The following is an 18,489-nucleotide window of genomic DNA, read 5'->3' as shown; positions in this document are numbered from 1 at the left end:
GGCAGTAAATTCACTGATCACCACTAGGTGGTGCAATTGGTGCACAACAATCCAGGGGAGACAATTCAAAGCAGGCACTAACCCATAGTGCCCAAAATATATAAATAAGTGAGTGACAAAAATAGATAAAACAAGTGAGTATTCAATAGAAAATGAATACAAAAGCAGGACAAAGAAACGGTATGAAGTGTTATAGTAAAATACGGATCTAATCTAAAACTACTGAATGATAAAAGGGTGCACTAGACACAAGAGCTGTATAGTAGCGCTTATAACAGCCGTCACCTTCGTTTGTCTAGCTGTCACACGTGGAGGACGATGAGACTCGTGGTTCACCGTCCAAGGACCCAAAGATTGATTGGAATAGAAATCCATAGGATAAGTCTTCTGCCATTCTGTTTCTTTAAGAGCCACGCAAGCCTGTAAAAAACACAAAATATCAGTCGTAACAATCCTAATGATAGAATGAAATCATCTTCGATAACCGTACCTAATTGGGTTTGCCATTGATCTCCCCTGAAGTCCTGCATTATGATTTACACTGACATACATTACACTGCTGACCTTTGTCTTGGTCTGTTTCAAATGCAGCTCCACTATGGCTGACTGTACATCATAGGGGGTGTATCTAAGCAACAGGAGTAACAGCAAAGACAGTAAATTCATACTACAACATGTGATACTGATCAGCTGCATGCACAATGAGAGTAAGGCTGTGTTCACACTACAACCGGTGCCGTATCCACCAAACAATGTCGCCTGAAGGATCCAATTGACTTAAAGCTACCGGCACCCCTGCCGATCAGCTGTTTCAGGGAGCGGGCTGCACTCACCAGAGCGCCGGTAGCACGGCGGCCCCCTGAAACAGCTGATCGGCAGGGGTGCCGGTAGCTTTAAGTCAATTGGATCCTTCCGGCAACTTTCCAAGCACAGCGCCGTATATTGTATAGCGGATGTTCTTGGTATCGCAGTTCAGCCCCATTCCCTTCAATAAGCCTGAGCTGCAACTAGGCCAGGTCACCGTGGTACGGTGATGCCACATGGCCTATGGGGAGAGGCCTCTTCTAACAGCTGATGAGCGGAGGTCCAGGGTGTTAAATCCCTGCCGATCTGATATTGATGACCTATCCTCAGGATAGGTCATCAGTATATATTACCGGAGTCTGCTCCATTGCTGCGCTATTCTTCCCCTCAAATCAGAGGCTCTAAACGGTAGTGTGAATGTAGCCTAACTTTGCTTAATATTCCCATGTGTTCCACCATAGACAGATACCTTAAGATCACTGAAGGACAGTGGTGTACCTACCATGGAAGCAGTCCACATGACTGCTATGGGGCCCAGGGGAAGGGAGGACACAGTGTTGAATTGCTTCTCCAGTTCCCAATATAGACTGGCTGCATTTTCTGGCACTTACCACTAGGGGGAGCTCAGTGGAAAGAGATTATTTACAGCTTCCATTGATATAAATGGTGACTGCATCATTTCCTATGCACTGAGCTCCCCCTAGTGGTGGCTGCAGGCAATCAGTTTTATAATATGCTGTGGGTGAGCGGAAGGAGGAAATTTATCATCCTATGCCAGTTGTCTAAGTGTAAATACATTTGAGAAATGTGATGTGCAGAATGAGCATCATATTTATGAATTGCCAGTTCCACTTTTCCCTACATAAAAGTTCGATTAAGTGTGTGAGGCTGAGCATAACTTTTTTTTTTGTTGTTACTAAATACACTGCTCAAAAAAATAAAGGGAACACAAAAATAACACATCCTAGATCTGAGTTATTTAAATATTCTTCTGAAATACTTTGTTCTTTACATAGTTGAATGTGCTGACAACAAAATCACACAAAAATTAAAAAATGGAAATCAAATTTTTCAACCCATGGAGGTCTGGATTTGGAGTCACACTCAAAATTAAAGTGGAAAAACACACTACAGGCTGATCCAACTTTGATGTAATGTCCTTAAAACAAGTCAAAATGAGGCTCAGTAGTGTGTGTGGCCTCCACGTGCCTGTATGACAATGCCTGTGCATGCTCCTGATGAGGTGGCGGACGGTCTCCTGAGGGATCTCCTCCCAGCCCTGGACTAAAGCATCTGCCAACTCCTGGACAGTCTGTGGTGCAATGTGACGTTTGTGGATAGAGCGAGACATGATGTCCCAGATATGCTCAATTGGATTCAGGTCTGGGGAATGGGCGGGCCAGTCCATAGCATCAATGCCTTCGTCTTGCAGGAACTGCTGACACACTCCAGCCACATGAGGTCTAGCATTGTCTTGCATTAGGAGGAACCCAGGGCCAACCGCACCAGCATATGGTCTCACAAGGGGTCTGAGGATCTCATCTCGGTACCTAATGGCAGTCAGGCTACCACTGGCGAGCACATGGAGGGCTGTGCGGCCCTCCAAAGAAATGCCACCCCACACCATTACTGACCCAATGCCAAACCGGTCATGCTGGAGGATGTTGCAGGCAGCAGAACGTTCTCCACGGCGTCTCCAGACTCTGTCACGTCTGTCACATGTGCTCAGTGTGAACCTGCTTTCATCTGTGAAGAGCACAGGGCGCCAGTGGCGAATTTGCCAATCTTGGTGTTCTCTGGCAAATGCCAAACGTCCTGCACAGTGTTGGGCTGTAAGCACAACCCCCACCTGTGGACGTCGGGCCCTCATATCACCCTCATGGAGTCTGTTTCTGACCGTTTGAGCAGACACATGCACATTTGTGGCCTGCTGGAGGTCATTTTGCAGGGCTCTGGCAGTGCTCCTCCTGTTCCTCCTTGCACAAAGGCGGAGGTAGCGGTCCTGCTGCTGGGTTGTTGCCCTCCTACGGCCTCCTGCGCGTCTCCTGATGTACTAGCCTGTCTCCTGGTAGCACCTCCATGCTCTGGACACTACGCTGACAGACACAGCAAACCTTCTTGCCACAGCTCGCATTGATGTGCCATCCTGGATAAGCTGCACTACCTGAGCCACTTGTGTGGGTTGTAGACTCTATCTCATGCTACCACTAGAGTGAAAGCACCGCCAGCATTCAAACGTGACCAAAACATCAGCCAGGAAGCATAGGAACTGAGAAGTGGTCTGTGATCACCACCTGCAGAACCACTCCTTTATTGGGGGTGTCTTGCTAATTGCCTATAATTTCCACCTGTTGTCTATCCCATTTGCACAACAGCATGTGAAATTGATTGTCACTCAGTGTTGCTTCCTAAGTGGACAGTTTTATTTCACAGAAGTGTGATTGACTTGGAGTTACATTGTGTTGTTTAAGTGTTCCCTTTATTTTTTTGAGCAGTGTAGTTATTTTTTTTTATTCAAAATGTATTCCACTTATTAAAAGAAAAGACATTCGTCACAAATCTAGCGAGTCACAATGTGATTTCCATGTTGCTAGGGAGTAATGTACGCAGACTGGGAAACTGGAGTGGAGGGGCTATAGCAAGTTTTGCCATGCTGAAGGATGGTGGACATCTACTTGTCCTGAGACACTCCTGGCAATATGGTACTTGAGCACTGAACAATATTTTGCTGTGTTCAATATACAGAAATTTCCACAACCTGTTGTGTCTTATGCACAAATACAATAGGGTCTCCTCTTTTAGGACGGACTTTCATTGATTATGAGACTGGGTCGTAGAATTGGGCCATGTGTGGCTTGCTGGAGCCTGATAAGTGCTCAATTGGGATGCTGATTCCATGAAAGAACATACTTATTGCCAACCCTTGTATGACGTACTTGGTCCACTCTTCCATCCAGCGATTTCTTCAGGAATGTCATCATGACACATAAACACTAATAATAAGAATATAGTAACCAGACTAGTTCTGTGACAGCCTCACAGTTAAAGGATACTTATCATTTTCTAAGTGGTGTACAAATTTATAGAGGGTTTATGGACTTTCTATGAATCTGTTCACCGCTCGCTTAGAGAGCCAAGCAAACACTAGGGGGAACATTGCTCCGCTTCCTTGTTTTAGCCATTGATGGGGGTCTCGGCAGCTTGACCCTCAGCAATGAAAACGTTTGACGTGTCAGAAGTTTATTAAAATGACAGATACCCTTTAAGGGTAAATTCAGTATTACGTCAAAGTTTAAACCCTCTACAATGGGCAATACATTGTAAATGTGTAGCGACAATTACTTGGAATACACTTATCCTATGGTTTAGATATACAATTCAGAAAATATTACGTTTCGGTTCCATTACGAAAAGGGTTTATATACTTTTCAAAGACGGTGTCACCACTTTGAAGACGGACTGGGGGAGATCTCCCGACACTTGATTTCTGGCGTAAAAAAGTCACAGACCTTGTGTTAGCAACTTTTTTAGATGTTGTTGCAACAAAATATTGTTGTAAGTGGCATTTTTAAGAGTGGATTCACATCACGTTTTATGCCTTCATTTGATGTATGCGTTAGAAAAAAAAAGGATACAAAAAAGCAGCACACCATGTTATTGACACCTGCAGAGTTTAACAATGGAGCACTATGGTGAACGGATGTCACTGTATGGCATCAGTCTGAGGCATACATTTATCAAATATGTTTCTTGTATATGATAAACAGATGGCAATAAAGTGATGTGAACCCAGCCTAAGGCGTCCTCATCACTTCTAAAAAGGGGGCATGGCCAGTGGCAAGTTCGGTTTCAAGTTTTAAAGTGATTTTCCGTACAGTATTATTCCGAAGTTTTGAACGAAGCGACTTCGGATGAAGCATCCGAAGCTCACTTTGCTCAACACTAATCACGAGGCCTGGAGCTCATCATATATCTGGTGCATCCTCCGGCAGAGCAGGGGATATTAAGACCACTGCAAAAAACGTCGGTCTTGATAAGTCTTTGCATGATGTAATATATTTAAGGGAGCGGTAAACATCAAGGCAGCCGCTTATAAAAGTTTTGTATACAAATCGAGTGCCTATGCCACCTAGTTATAGCCACACAATATGTCCATAAATGTTTATGAAAGTTCTCAGAACTGCAGATATGGGAGCCTTGATCATAAGGGCAGATTTCTAGTGGATCTCCTGTTAGTAATCCCATTTATGGACACTACAATTATCTTACTCTTAGCCTGGAATTGCTGCTGAGATGGTTAAATGTAATGTTAAAGGGGTTTTCCACTCTCAAAATATTGATTACCTATTCTCAGGATAGGTCATTACTATCAGATTGGTGGGACTCCTAAACCTGGAAACATCAGCCGCCAGTTTAGGAAGGAGCTGATTAGTGGGGGTGTCGGATCCCCACTGACCTGATATTATCAATATCTAATAACTGTAAAACTCCCTAAATATAAGTGAAATGTTATTTCTCCTTAATGTACCCTTAAAAAGGACCTGTCCACTCTCCTTACATGTCTATTTTCATAAATTCTTGTATTCCATAAGCGCAACTCTTGGAGCTGTATGCATAAACTGACAACTGGGAGATACGACTCCTTGTGAATGAGGCCTGTCCCTGCACAATCAGTGCGGACAGTGAATGGTAACAGACAATTTATTCATAAATAACAGGAACGGCACACTGTAGAGTTCTCAAAAAACCTCCAGAATTGTTATTTTATGGGGGATAGAAGCATTTACTAAAGGAGATATGACCGGTTGTTATTAAAGGTTGTCCAAGATATCATTTATATTTTTTATTAGAGGACCAGTCACTAGCTGAAAAATTAAAAACAGTGCACATTATCACATTCCTGTCGGCCTCCTAAGCTTTGCTGTGTTTGTTTTGTGGGGATCCGATACCCTCGTTCTTGAGATATATTCCTCACGGGTGATATGCTAATACAGTGTGGTCTGCCATGGAGGCAGCAGAGCTTCTCTCCTGTGGTGGAGTCTTCTTCATACCTCTGATGCTGTCCAACCATCACGGACGGTGTCAGGGCGGGGCAGACCTGGACTACCTAATACCTGGGTACAACCTCTTCATGTAATAAATAAATGCAGCTATAGGCTATACTGCAGAGTGAACTACATACCTCATATGGAGTTAGCAGAGGCTTGGGAAAGGCGGTTCCCCAATCTATAGAAAGTCTTGGGCAGGCGATCTGTATCCACCTGCAAATAATAAGACCATTCGCAGTTAATGAATGAGAACAACTTTAAGAACTATACAACTGTCTTAAAGCGACCCTTTGGTTCAAGAATAAAAATTCACAGAACACTTACCTGGTGACCTCCTTTTAATCTTTTTAGCTGCAGATCCACCAAATCTGAAGCTCCTCTTCTGCCATCCAAGATGGTCACACCGCTTCTCAGTCTACCTGATGTACACTGTGCATAGGTAGCCCAAGACACTCCCTACTTGTCCAGCCCTGCTCTTGGACTGGCCAGCAGTGCTCAGGTGAGCAGTGTTGGCCAATCCAAGGGCAGCAGAAGTATCTCGGGCTACCAAACGCACAGGGAGCATCAGGTAGTCTGAGAAGAAGTGCGGCTATCTTGGATGAAAGAAGAGGAGCCTGGAAATTGGCGGATCTGCAGCTAAAAAGATGAAAAGGGGGTCACCAGGTAAAGTGTCCTGTGCGTTCCCCGGTTAAGGTGAAATTTTTTTTTGAACTTGAAAGAGTATCAATCTACAGAATGCAGAGTAAGATCACAGAGCTTACAGTTTCTGAGCTCTGGAAGGGTTAAGCTAAGTGAGATCTAAAACTACTTAAAAGCGGCCTCTAAAATCGGCCATGAAATATTCTGTTTATAAATTAATGTAGCATCCAGTTGAGTCCGGTGAAGGATGATGTTCCAGCACATTTGTGGTTTATGATACTTTTTTAATGGACTGCCTGCATTTTCTCTTAACAAGCTTTCGGGAGCCAACCTCTTCTTTTCATCAGGTCAGAAATAATAGGCATCTCATTAATGCTCTTAACTTGACCGTTCTAGTTAAATAGAAACAGTTACCAAGACCTCCCTGCCGTAGTTTTACTTCTTCTCCCCGCGCCCGGCTCTTCTTCTCTTACTCGATCTGTTATTCCTATAAACAGTTTGCACCTAAAAGCTTTTCGTGAGATAATGCAGTTAGTCCATTAAAGAGAGAAATACAACGGCGGATGTCGTCAACTCATTTCATATGTTTCAGTAACATCTCACCGAAAGAAGGAAATGGGAGAACGTCAGACTTCTAGACAGACATATAGATGGAAATGGGAGAAAGTCCCAGGCGGATTCAGAAATAATCACACAGACAGGAAACTGACAATTTTGGCTGGTCGTCACAGAGAGTTGTCACTGTAGGTAAATATAATGCATGTTCACATCATGTTTGTGATGTCCGTTTATTTGGGCTGGTTCAATCCAAGCCGCCCCACAAGCTGTTGATCAAAGACAACACAGCCTAGGGAGGGCGCTCTAAAATGCCCCTTTCACCCATCACATATCACTCCTAACCATCAATGCCCCTTTGTCACTAAGGCCAGACCTAATCTTCCTAAAACCCAGGGTCACCACAGGTCCCTCAACTATCCCAATAGGGGCCATATCACTAGGCAGGTAAAATATCTGCCCAGTGATAATGAAGGTAAGAGCGGGAAAACCTCCACCCAAAAATGGTACATATAAAGATGTGAATAATACCATGAGGATCCCACATGATGTATACATTAAACGGATGCCACCGACACATGCCATACATATCAATTTAACACATATGTATTTTTACTGAACTCCGGAAGATGGAAAAGCAAAGTATACTTATACTATTGCTTCTTTTTTCCCAAAGTGATCTGAACACACCCTTAAAGGAGTTGTATCACTTCAGCAAATGGCATTTATCAGGTAGAGAAAGTTAATACAAGGCACTTACTAATGTATTGTGATTGTCCATATTGACTGGATTCATTTTTCCATCACATTATACACTGCTCGTTTCCAGGGGCTATGACCACCCTGCAATCCAGCAGTGTTGGTTGTGCTTGCACTTTATAGGAAAAAATGCCGGCCTCTCTGGTGGCTGGGACTGTGGGAGAGCGCAAAGGCACGCCTGCGCAGCAGCTCCCGTCCAGGCCACCCTGGTTGCAGCACAGATACCCCTGTAAACGAGCAGTGTATAAAGTGATGGGAAAATGAATCCAGCCAGAAAAGGAGGTAATATGGACAATCACAATACATTAGTAAGTGCCTTATATTAAACTTTCTCTTCATTATAACTGCCATTTGCTGAAGTGAGACAACCCCTTTAAATGTAGACTTTTTTTTTTAATGATGTAACTCTATGGACAATGGATGCCACTGTATTCTCAAATATAAGGGGCCAACACTAGCCTAAATAAATACATAAGGTATAGTAAGCTACGCAGAAAGAAATGTACTGGACTGTATGGCTTGTGTCAGAGGCATCTGTTTCACATATATGTACGGTGTATGCGTTAAACGGAGGCCAATAATGTGATGTGAACATCTAATATTCTGTATAGATAGATATAGAGCTAGTCATACGGATAGATAGATATAGAGTTAGCCATACGGATAGATAGATAGATAGATAGAGAGCTAGTCATACGGATAGATAGATATAGAGTTAGCCATACGGATAGATAGATAGATAGATAGATAGATAGATAGATAGATAGATAGATAGATAGATAGAGAGCTAGTCATACGGATAGATAGATATAGAGCTAGTCATACGGATAGATAGATAGATAGATAGATAGATAGATGGATAGAGATAGATAGATAGATAGATAGATAGATAGATAGATAGATGGATAGAGATAGATAGATAGATATAGAGCTAGTCATACGGATAGATAGATAGATAGATTGATAGATAGAGAGTTAGTCACATGGATTGGTGGAGACAGACAATGATTGACAGAAAGCTATAAGGGATAGATTGACAGATGGCTGGACTGATAGACAAAGTGTAAGTACATATATAAATATGAGATAGAACTATAGATATAAGGCAGACAGACATGTAGTTAGCTGCAAGGACACATGAAGGATAGATACACAGACAGCCGGAAGGCTGATAGATACCTCAAAGGATTAAACATACTGTACATATAGCCATGAGATCAAATTATAGACCAGACAGATAGCGAGATAAACATATAGTGGCAGTATATAGAGTTTACTGCAGACACTCCAGGGTACTGTATTCCCAGGAGGCTGCATGTCTAGAAAAGCTGTTGTTTTTTAAAAACTCTACTAAAATTGATATATCTTCTTAAAATAAAGGGGTTGGCCACTGTTGACCCGTGTGTATATAAGGTGACTATACAGTACTTATTAATATAGCCATTGTTGATATTCTGCACCATTGAGCCATGTCCCCCTGTCCGCACAGAGGTCCTGTCCATAGAATGGTTGCTGATCAGACACATCACTCAGCCTCCTCCAATCAAACACACTGCACTAAAGCACCAGCAGTGCAGATGGCAGGGGCGGAGTATTTGAATGGAGCAGACAACACATACAGGTGATCTGTCACATGACCCTCCGTCTGGAGAAACAATGGCGGAACCATCATCTGACCTTCAGATAGTTTCCTTTATTTAAAGGGGTTGTCTCACATCAGCAAGTGGCATTTACTATATAGAGAAAGTTAATACAAGGCACTTACTAATGTATTGTGATTGTCCATATTGCCTTCTTTGCTGGCTGGATACATTTTTCTATCTCATTATACACTGCTCGTTTCCGTGATTACGACCACCCTGTAATCCATCAGCGGTGGTCGTGCTTGCATTAACCTTCTCTACATGACGAATGCAACTTGCTGAAGTGACAAAAACCCCTTTAAGCCAAATTATGTATACAGTAAAAAGCAATGTTTCGACCCCCATCATAGCCGGGTCTTTGTCAAGCTTACAATGTGATCGAGTCTATATTTAATATTTTTTTAAATACCTTTAAGTTAATCACATGACCCCCTGATCATCCAATAGTGAATCGGCACCGTAATTAGCAAATTTTATCACTCTCCTTAGTTACCATTGCATTAATTCATACATAAATAACCAGATGCATGGTCATCACCAAGTGTCAATGTAAAGTATTACCCAAATATACATAGAAATAGATGGCTTATTGTGCCTGAGGGATCCAAGGTCCCAGTAGTGTCACAGCGCATGCTCCAGGTCTCATAAGTCTATTAGTAGTGCGATACCTACGCTATGTCTCTGATCATGCGCATAATGAATAATGACCCTCGCCCACCACCAGAGAGGTCTGACCTGTTGCATGTGTGCTTAGCATCTGAAGGCGCTTGGATTAACAGGGCCAGGCAGTGAAAACATCATCATTCCTGACCCTGTCAATCAAATTGGAGAGGACGTGGCAGTTGCAGAGAGAGCAGAGCCTCTAGGAGTAATGACAACGCCCCCATTGCTCCTAGAGGCTCATTTGCATATATTAAAACATCATATTTCCCAACAATGCGGACACATATGGACATGGGACCAACACAGATGCCTTCAGCTGCCAAGTGCACATGTAACAGGTCAGCCAGTTTCATAGGTACAAATCTGTACTGTATACAGTATTAGAATGTATTGGCTCCGAGGAGCCGAAGTTATTATTTCGCAAAGTCTCGCGAGACCTCGTGTAATAACTTTGGGAATTCATTTTTACTGTAACCTAATCCTAAACCTGACTTCTGTATCAAGGTTTTTTTTACAGTAAAAATTATTTCCCGAAGTAATTACACAAATTCTCGCTCGACTTCGCAAAATAGTCACTTCGGCTCATCGGAGCCCATACATTCTAATACTTTATACAGTATTAAAACAAAGTTTTATGCGAATCGACTTCGGATGAAGCATCCAAAGTGGTTTCTCTCATCTCTAGAGAATACCTTATGAAATAAAGAAAATGGTGCAGAATTTCACGTCATATAACCATCTTACAAACACATTGGTCAACAGTAGCCATAAAGTGGCCATCCCCTCTACCGTTGGTTCTAACCTTATGTAAGTGTTGAGAACAATCATCTACTGTAAGTACTGGGTTACTTGGATCTACCTTGTATTTTAAAAGGGTTTCCTGGGATTATTTACTATTATTATTTTAATTATTTGCAGCCCTCTCCAGCTTTGGCTAGGTTCATCAGTCACATAGCCTATGCACAGCTCACCCCCATTTATGTGAATAGGGCTGAGTGTGATACCAAGTATAGCCCCTATACAATGTACGACTCTCTGCTTGGTGAGCTGAATGAAGGCAGCGACGCTACTGTGAGCACTGGTGCTTTCTTAAACAGCTGATCAGCGGGGGTCCTGGATGTCGGACCCTCACTGATCAGATACTGATGACCTAACCTGAGGATGGGTCATCAGTTAAAAAAATCCCAGAAGCAGAGAAAGCTGCATTTTAGTGTAACAGCTGCCATCATAATATACTATATGGATTTAAATATGAGGGTATTATCAGTGGCATGGGTAAAGTGGTAGTGCCAGGATGCCAAGTCCCCTCCTAATTCCACCCCATGCTGCGGCCTGCTCGTTGTGAGTGTGTTTACAGCTCTGCTCTCTATACTCACGCTTCCACCTCTGGGAACAGCTTGAGTTTATTAGGGAAGATTTCCGACAGCAGAAGCCGCACGTAACGACAGCCGAGAGCCTGTAGACGTGACTCCAGGTGCTGAGGGGATAGAGAGAGACACAGTGCGTTAGACTAAAAGTGAGGCGAGCATTTGGGGGTAAGGCAGCCGTCCAAGCCTTCTCCTGCAGTGAATACCCTTACTAATTAATTAAGTCAGGAGCTAAAGAATAACAAGATGAAATGAAACATCTGTAAGTATACACAGCACTAGCCAGGAAACACTCAAAAGTGCTCATATGTGTGGGAACAGCTATTTATATATTCCACATATATTAATAAAAAATTCATAGAATATACAAAGCATACACGCTATATGCTCGCGTGGGGAGAAAACACACTATCTGTATATAGCCAAGATTCCTAACCAAGATGCCTGGGTTTCCTGCCACCCATATAGTAGTAAAGGCAGACTGACTTCATCCGGCAAGTAGGTGGCAAATTCTGGTTGGAATTTATAGAACAGTAGGTAGGAATGTGGTAGGGTTCACTCAGAGTGCAAATATTTTTCATGGGTTCCCCTTGGTAATAAGATAGGGAATTACTGCTATACACATTAAAAGGGTTCTCCGGAAATTAAGAAAATAAAATTACTGGAAACACTTACATATTACATTATAAATATATTCCCAAATACCTTTTATTAGTTATAATGGTTCGTTTTGTCTGGGGAGCAATCAGGGGAAATAAAATGGCCGCCGTTCTATTAATACATACAAAACCTGTTCTAATCACACAGGAGGACAAGTTACTTTACAGCACTGAGGTAAAGCGCTGCCTTATCCTCCTCTCTGCTCTGCTTGATCATGAATACAGCTGATAAGATCTTCAGACATGAAATATAGAGAAGAAGGTGGGGATGTGGTAATGAGCAGCAGCACTTGTGTGCAGTCTCCATTAACACAGTCTGTCCTGTCCGTCCTCTGTACTTCATGTCTCCTCATGAACTCCATTCCTATAGAGATTCAGCTGAAGATCTTATCAGCTATATTCAGGATCATCTTTTTTTACATAAAAATGGAGCAGAAATATAGAAAGATATTAATTTAGATAAAGTTATGAGTGATTAAGGGTCCATTCACACATCCGCAAAATGGGTCCGCATCCATTCCGCAATTTTGCGGACCCATTCATTTTTAATGGGGCCAGAATGTGCTGTCCGCATCCGCATTTGCGGACAAGAAAAGGCATTTTCTATGAGAGTGCTGTCGATGTGCGGTCCGCGTCAGTGTTTTGCAGATCCGCAAAACACATACGGATGTGTGAATGGACCCTAAAAGATGATCTATCCTCAGGAAAGGTCACTAGTATGTATCTGATCAGCAGGAGTCCGACTTCCGGCAACCATGCCAATGCCTGTTTGAAGAAACCACAGCGCTCTTGTAAGCACTCTTCCTAGGCCAGTGATATCACATTCATTGGTCACGTGGCCTATGTACAGCTCACTCCCATTTAAAGGGGTTGTCCCAAGAAAATATTCTACAACTTTCAAACCAGCACCTGGATCTGAATACTTTTCTAGTTGCATGTAATAAAAAAAAATTGTATAGCCAGAGAGCTATTCAATATAATGTATCTGTATAGCGCCATCTGCTGTTAGTTCTTTTTCTTATTTCTTTGACCTGCTCACTGATATGGCCGCACATGCTCAGTTTCATCCTTCAACTGCCTCCTAAGCTGTGATAGGGAGAGCATGGACACGCCCCCTGAGCTGCAGCAGAAAAGACCCTCCCCTTGAGCTGTCAGCTTGATATATATCTAGAAGAGCAATGAATAAGGAGATCTCTGGATCCATGTGAGGTACAGGGCTGGTTCTAGATTTATTAGAAAGACATTGTCATTTTTTACATTATTCATGGGACAACCCCTTTAAGTGAATGGTCCTGGACTGTAATTCCAAGTACAACCTCTATACAATGTATGGCGATGTGCTTAGTATACTGTGAGGAGGCGGCAGAAGCCTCTTCAAACAGCTGAATGGTGGAGGTGACGGGTGTTGAACACCCACAATAGGCCATCAATATTAAACTCCTGTAAAACTCCTTTAATGCAGAGTCATTTTATACCTAAATACATTGGGGGAGTTTTATCAAACTGGTGTAAAGTAGAACTGGCTTAGTTTCCCATAGCAACCAGATTAGAAAATGAAAGGTGGAATCTGATTGGTTGCTATGGGCAAGTTCAACTTTACACCAGTTTGATAAATCTCCCCCACTGAGTCCATTAAACTCTGTCATAAAGTTCAAAAATTTGAATTTCTAAACAAAGATAAATGCTGAAGAAAGGGCTTAAAACCATCTATAAATATTGTACAGTACAACCCAAAGTGTTTAAAAGAACCTATCAGCAGTTCTGACCATGCTAAGCTGATGACAGCATTTGGTAGGGTCTGAGAACAGAAGTACAAACATAGATTTTGTGAAGTTTTTATTATCAGAGGTAGTGTGAATATGTGTTATTCGCCCAGACAATTCTGCTCTTCAAGTGCCCAGGAGGCGGCTCTTAACTCTGAAGTGCTCTTTGCAATGAAATGCTTCGCAGCCCCGCCCCTCTGCTCTGAGGGACAGCTGTAGCATCCAACCAGGAGACCATTACAGCTGTCACTCAAAGCACAGGGAGGGGCTGTGAAGCAGCTCAGCACAGAGAGCACTTCAGAGTGAAGCCCCGCCTCCTGGGCAATTAAGGAGCAGAATATGTGGCCTCTTTATTACATGAGGTCTTATACCAGCACACTGCCTTCAACCTGATATTGATGGCCTAACCCGAGTATAGGCCATCAATATCAGAACCTGGAAAACATCACAGGGGTTGTACAGGAGTAGAAAAACATGGCTGCTTTCTTCTGTCCAGGGGTTGTGTGTGGTATTGCATCTCAGCTCCATAAGGTCACATATGGGATTTTAGTGTTCATATGACAGCTTCTGATCCCAACCAGAATGTCGGTCTAATAGGATTTGCAGGTGTAATACACACACTAAAATACGCCAATATTACATGTCTGAATGAGGCCTAATAGCTGGGTTGAACCCCCCCTCCCCCCAAAGACATGGAAAGGTGTGGTGCTTTTCCTGGAAGAACAGCATTTTCTTAAACCCTAAAATAACGCACTTTGTACGGTAACTGGCGGCAGAAGGAACCTCTGCTCACTGATGCTCTGTCTGCAAGAGGAGACCAGACCTTGGAAGCCTCTCCCATTGGGGCTTTTACATGTTATCAATGTTACAAAATGTTGAAAAACCTTCAATAAAAATGGTTTGTAAAAACAGAATAAAAAGAAAAAAAACTCTCCCATTGGATAAACCCCTCTCCTCATCCGCCTACCACAGGAAAAAGGAAGCAATCGGGAAGAAATAAACCCCAGGGATCTCTTCAAGATTTCTACAAGACTGGGGCAGATTTACTAATCCTAATATTATAAAAATACGTTCATCGGGTGAAATTTAACAACAAATAATCGTTTTGACCCACCAATGATAACTATTGTCTGAGAAGAGGTTGGCCGTGCGTACTATTTTCATCTGATAGTTCGACGAAAGTTCTTCTGTTCAAAGAAAGATCAGGTTTGTGGAAGAAAGAAAGACGTTTCTTTGGAAGAAAAATCCCAGAAAGATCTCTCATGCGTCCCAGTTTCATTGAACATGTATGGGCAGTGTGACCAACTGTAACGGCCAATACAGACTAAAATATGTCTGGCCGTGTCTGTGAAATGAACGTTCTCTAGATGATTGTTTGCTCAACCAGCTTCTATCTACTGTGTATGTCCACCTTAAGTTTGTACCACCTATAAGTTGGTTTACGTCAGAATTTTGCATCCAGATTTGGACACATTGATCCACGTCTCATTTCCAGCTGAGCCATTCTATTAACTCATTAACTACTAAGACTCTGCCTTTTTAACTTATTAAATGTATTCTGCCAACATAGAAAATATATAAACACTGTTACACTGAAGTCTAAAATTTCTACAGCACGTCCCGCAAAAAAAACACAAAAATAAATATAAAACTGCTGCTATAAAAACTCATATGGTTAAAGCCTTTTTAACTTTATTCTGGTAGTATAAAAATATTTTAAAAAAAATGAAAAAAGGATAAAAATACTGTTACATTGAAGTCTAAAAATTCTACAGCAAGTACCGCCAAAAAACAAACAAAAAAAAACCCCACACAAGAATGAATATACAGTCAGGTCCATAAATATTGACACAATTCTAACATTTTTGGCTCTATACACCACCACAATGGATTTGAAATGAAACAAACAAGATGTGCTTTAACTGCAGACTGTCAGCTTTAATTTGAGGGTATTTACATCCAAATCAGGTGAACGGTGTAGGAATTACAACAGTTTGCATATGTGCCTCCCACTTGTTAAGGGACCAAAAGTAATGGGACAGAATAATAATCATAAATCAAACTTTCACTTTTTAATACTTGGTTGCAAATCCTTTGCAGTCAATTACAGCCTGAAGTCTGGAACGCATAGACATCACCAGACGCTGGGTTTTATCCCTGGTGATTCTCTGCCAGGCCTCTACTGCAACTGTCTTCAGTTCCTGCTTGTTCTTGGGGCATTTTACCTTCAGTTTTGTCTTCAGCAAGTGAAATGCATGCTCAGTCGGATTCAGGTCAGGTGATTGACTTGGCCATTGCCTAACATTCCACTTCTTTCCCTTAAAAAACTATTTGGTTGCTTTTGCAGTATGCTTTGGGTTATTGTCCATCTGCACTGTGAAGCGCCGTCCAATGAGTTCTGAAGCATTTGGCTGAATATGAGCAGATAATATTGCCCGAAACACTTCAGAATTCATCCTGCTGCTTTTGTCAGCAGTCACATCATCAATAAATACAAGAGAACCAGTTCCATTGGCAGCCATACATGCCCACGCCATGACACTACCACCACCATGCTTCACTGATGAGGTGGTATGCTTAGGATGATGAGCAGTTTCTTTCCTTCTCCATACTCTTCCCATCACTCTGGTACAAGTTGATTTTGGTCTCATCTATCCATAGGATGTTGTTCTAGAACTGTGAAGGCTTTTTTAGATGCCGTTTGGCAAACTCTAATCTGGCCTTCCTGTATTTGATGCTCACCAATGGTTTACATCTTGTGGTGAACCCTCTATATTCACTCTGGTGAAATATTCTCTTGATTGTTAACTGACACACATACACCTACCTCCTGGAGAGTGTTCTTGATCTGGCCAAGGGTGTTTTCTTCACCAGGGAAAGAATTATTCGGTCATCCACCACAGTTGTTTTCTGTGGTCTTCCGGGTCTTTTGGTGTTGCTGAGCTCACCGATGCGTTCCTTCTTTTTAAGAATGTTCCAAACAGTTGTTTTGGCCACGCCTAATGTTTTTGCTATCTCTCTGATGGGTTTGTTTTATTGTTGTGTTGACAGCAACAGATTCCAAATGCAAATAGCAGACTTGAAATTAACTCTGGACCTTTTATCTGCTCATTGTAGTTGGGATAATGAGGGAATAACACACACCTGGCCATGGAACTTCTGAGAATCCAATTGTCCCATTACTTTTGGTCCCTTAACAAGTGGGAGGCACATATGCAAACTGTTGTAATTCCTACACTGTTCACCTGATTTGGATGTAAATACCCTCAAATTAAAGCTGACAGTCTGCAGTTAAAGCACATCTTGTTCGTTGCATTTCAAATCCATTGTGGTGGTATATAGAGCCAAAAATTTTAGAATTGTGTCGATGTCCCAATATTTATGGACCTGACTGTAAAACTACTGCTATCAAAACGCATAGAAATAAAAGCTTTTCTCTGGTATTTCTATAGAAATAAGCATTTCTATGGTACTTGAGGCCAAAATTGGCCTCCTGCTATACCTTGCACGGTGGAAAATAATGGCAGTTCTGTCTGCTGACCACAGCGCCCATCATATTGACAATACACATGCAGGCACTGCAGTCAATCGGGCTCCATTATGATGTCTGTGTACTGATGCGATTGTGGCTCTCAGGAAGTGATTCTAATGATGAGGCCTCATTTCAAGCACAAAGAAGGAGTAACAGGCCCGTGACCCAGAAGGACAACCTGTCCTCTCCCTGTTGGTTTGCATGACTTTAGAGGGAAATCATTTGATTTTCATCAGGAAGGGCAAGGGATTTTAGTACATTTTTTATTTAGTTTCCCCCGCAGGCCTCTGGTAGGCGTATTCACCTTGCTTTCCCTTTGTGTTAGTGATGCCTGAGCTCACTTGAGCCTCTAGTGCTAATGTCCTTAAGGCTTCACAGCCACTAGCATGCAATGATGCAGACCTCACCAGCCACTAAGCAGTTCATCTCGATATAGCGTTATATTACTATTATCTTACACATACACATCAGTCTGGGTGACAAGAGAGAATTTTATTAGAAAATGTGCTTCTTCGTCTACCTGGGCCTGGGGACAGGGTGAGGATGACGGATTATTTCGTGCACAGTGACTCCCTTGTCATGCGCCCCTCCTGCGTGAGCCGCCACCAGAGAGACCCTGTCTTGATTCCCAGGCAGGAAGTTAATTAAGCCCCTCTGTTTTCCAAATGGGATGGGAGTGAATGGATAAATAACCAACAATAACCATTCCAAGTTCATTTAATGAGAAGTGCAAATAATAATTGCGGTTCTGTAATTGCAGCCAATAGATTAATGAGGCCTGTCCTCGTTACACAGGATAGACAGAGGAATAGTCATTAGCAGGAACGCGACAGGGTGCTGCTGGGAGCTAAAACAAAAGACCCTGGTACAGCATACAGACCTAATCATATTCCCTCTACGGAGGCACAGCTATTCCTCTACCCCCCCCCCCCCCAAACCTTCAGTCACTATACTCCTACCCTCATCATCTCCACTCCACTCACATCATTCTTCACCCTCATCCACACATACTGTAGCATGATGCCGACACATCTAGACCTTCTACCTGCTGCTGCCT

General features: G+C 42.4%; 1 protein-coding gene and 1 long non-coding RNA gene across 2 annotated transcripts in view; one reads left to right on the top strand and one right to left on the bottom strand.

The window, feature by feature from the left end:
• DPH1 (diphthamide biosynthesis 1) overlaps positions 1-18,489 on the bottom strand; it is a 293,541-nt gene that overhangs the window by 4,142 nt on the left and 270,910 nt on the right. Inside the window, exons 9-11 of the mRNA XM_040423565.1 lie at positions 11,488-11,588; positions 5,987-6,065; positions 286-420 (exon numbers count right to left, since the gene is read on the bottom strand). Coding sequence (XP_040279499.1) covers positions 286-420; positions 5,987-6,065; positions 11,488-11,588 — 315 coding nt within the window. The remainder of the gene's footprint in view (positions 1-285; positions 421-5,986; positions 6,066-11,487; positions 11,589-18,489) is intronic.
• Positions 9,435-14,218, top strand: LOC120994769. Its single transcript, XR_005777466.1, has 3 exons — positions 9,435-9,448; positions 12,306-12,312; positions 14,108-14,218. It is a non-coding gene; the product is annotated as an uncharacterized LOC120994769 (long non-coding RNA).

The sequence above is a fragment of the Bufo bufo genome, chromosome 3 (assembly GCF_905171765.1).
Source record: "Bufo bufo chromosome 3, aBufBuf1.1, whole genome shotgun sequence".
Lineage (NCBI taxonomy): Eukaryota > Metazoa > Chordata > Amphibia > Anura > Bufonidae > Bufo > Bufo bufo.
Note: the sequence above shows the minus strand (reverse complement) of the source record. Positions and strands in the feature narration are given on the sequence as shown.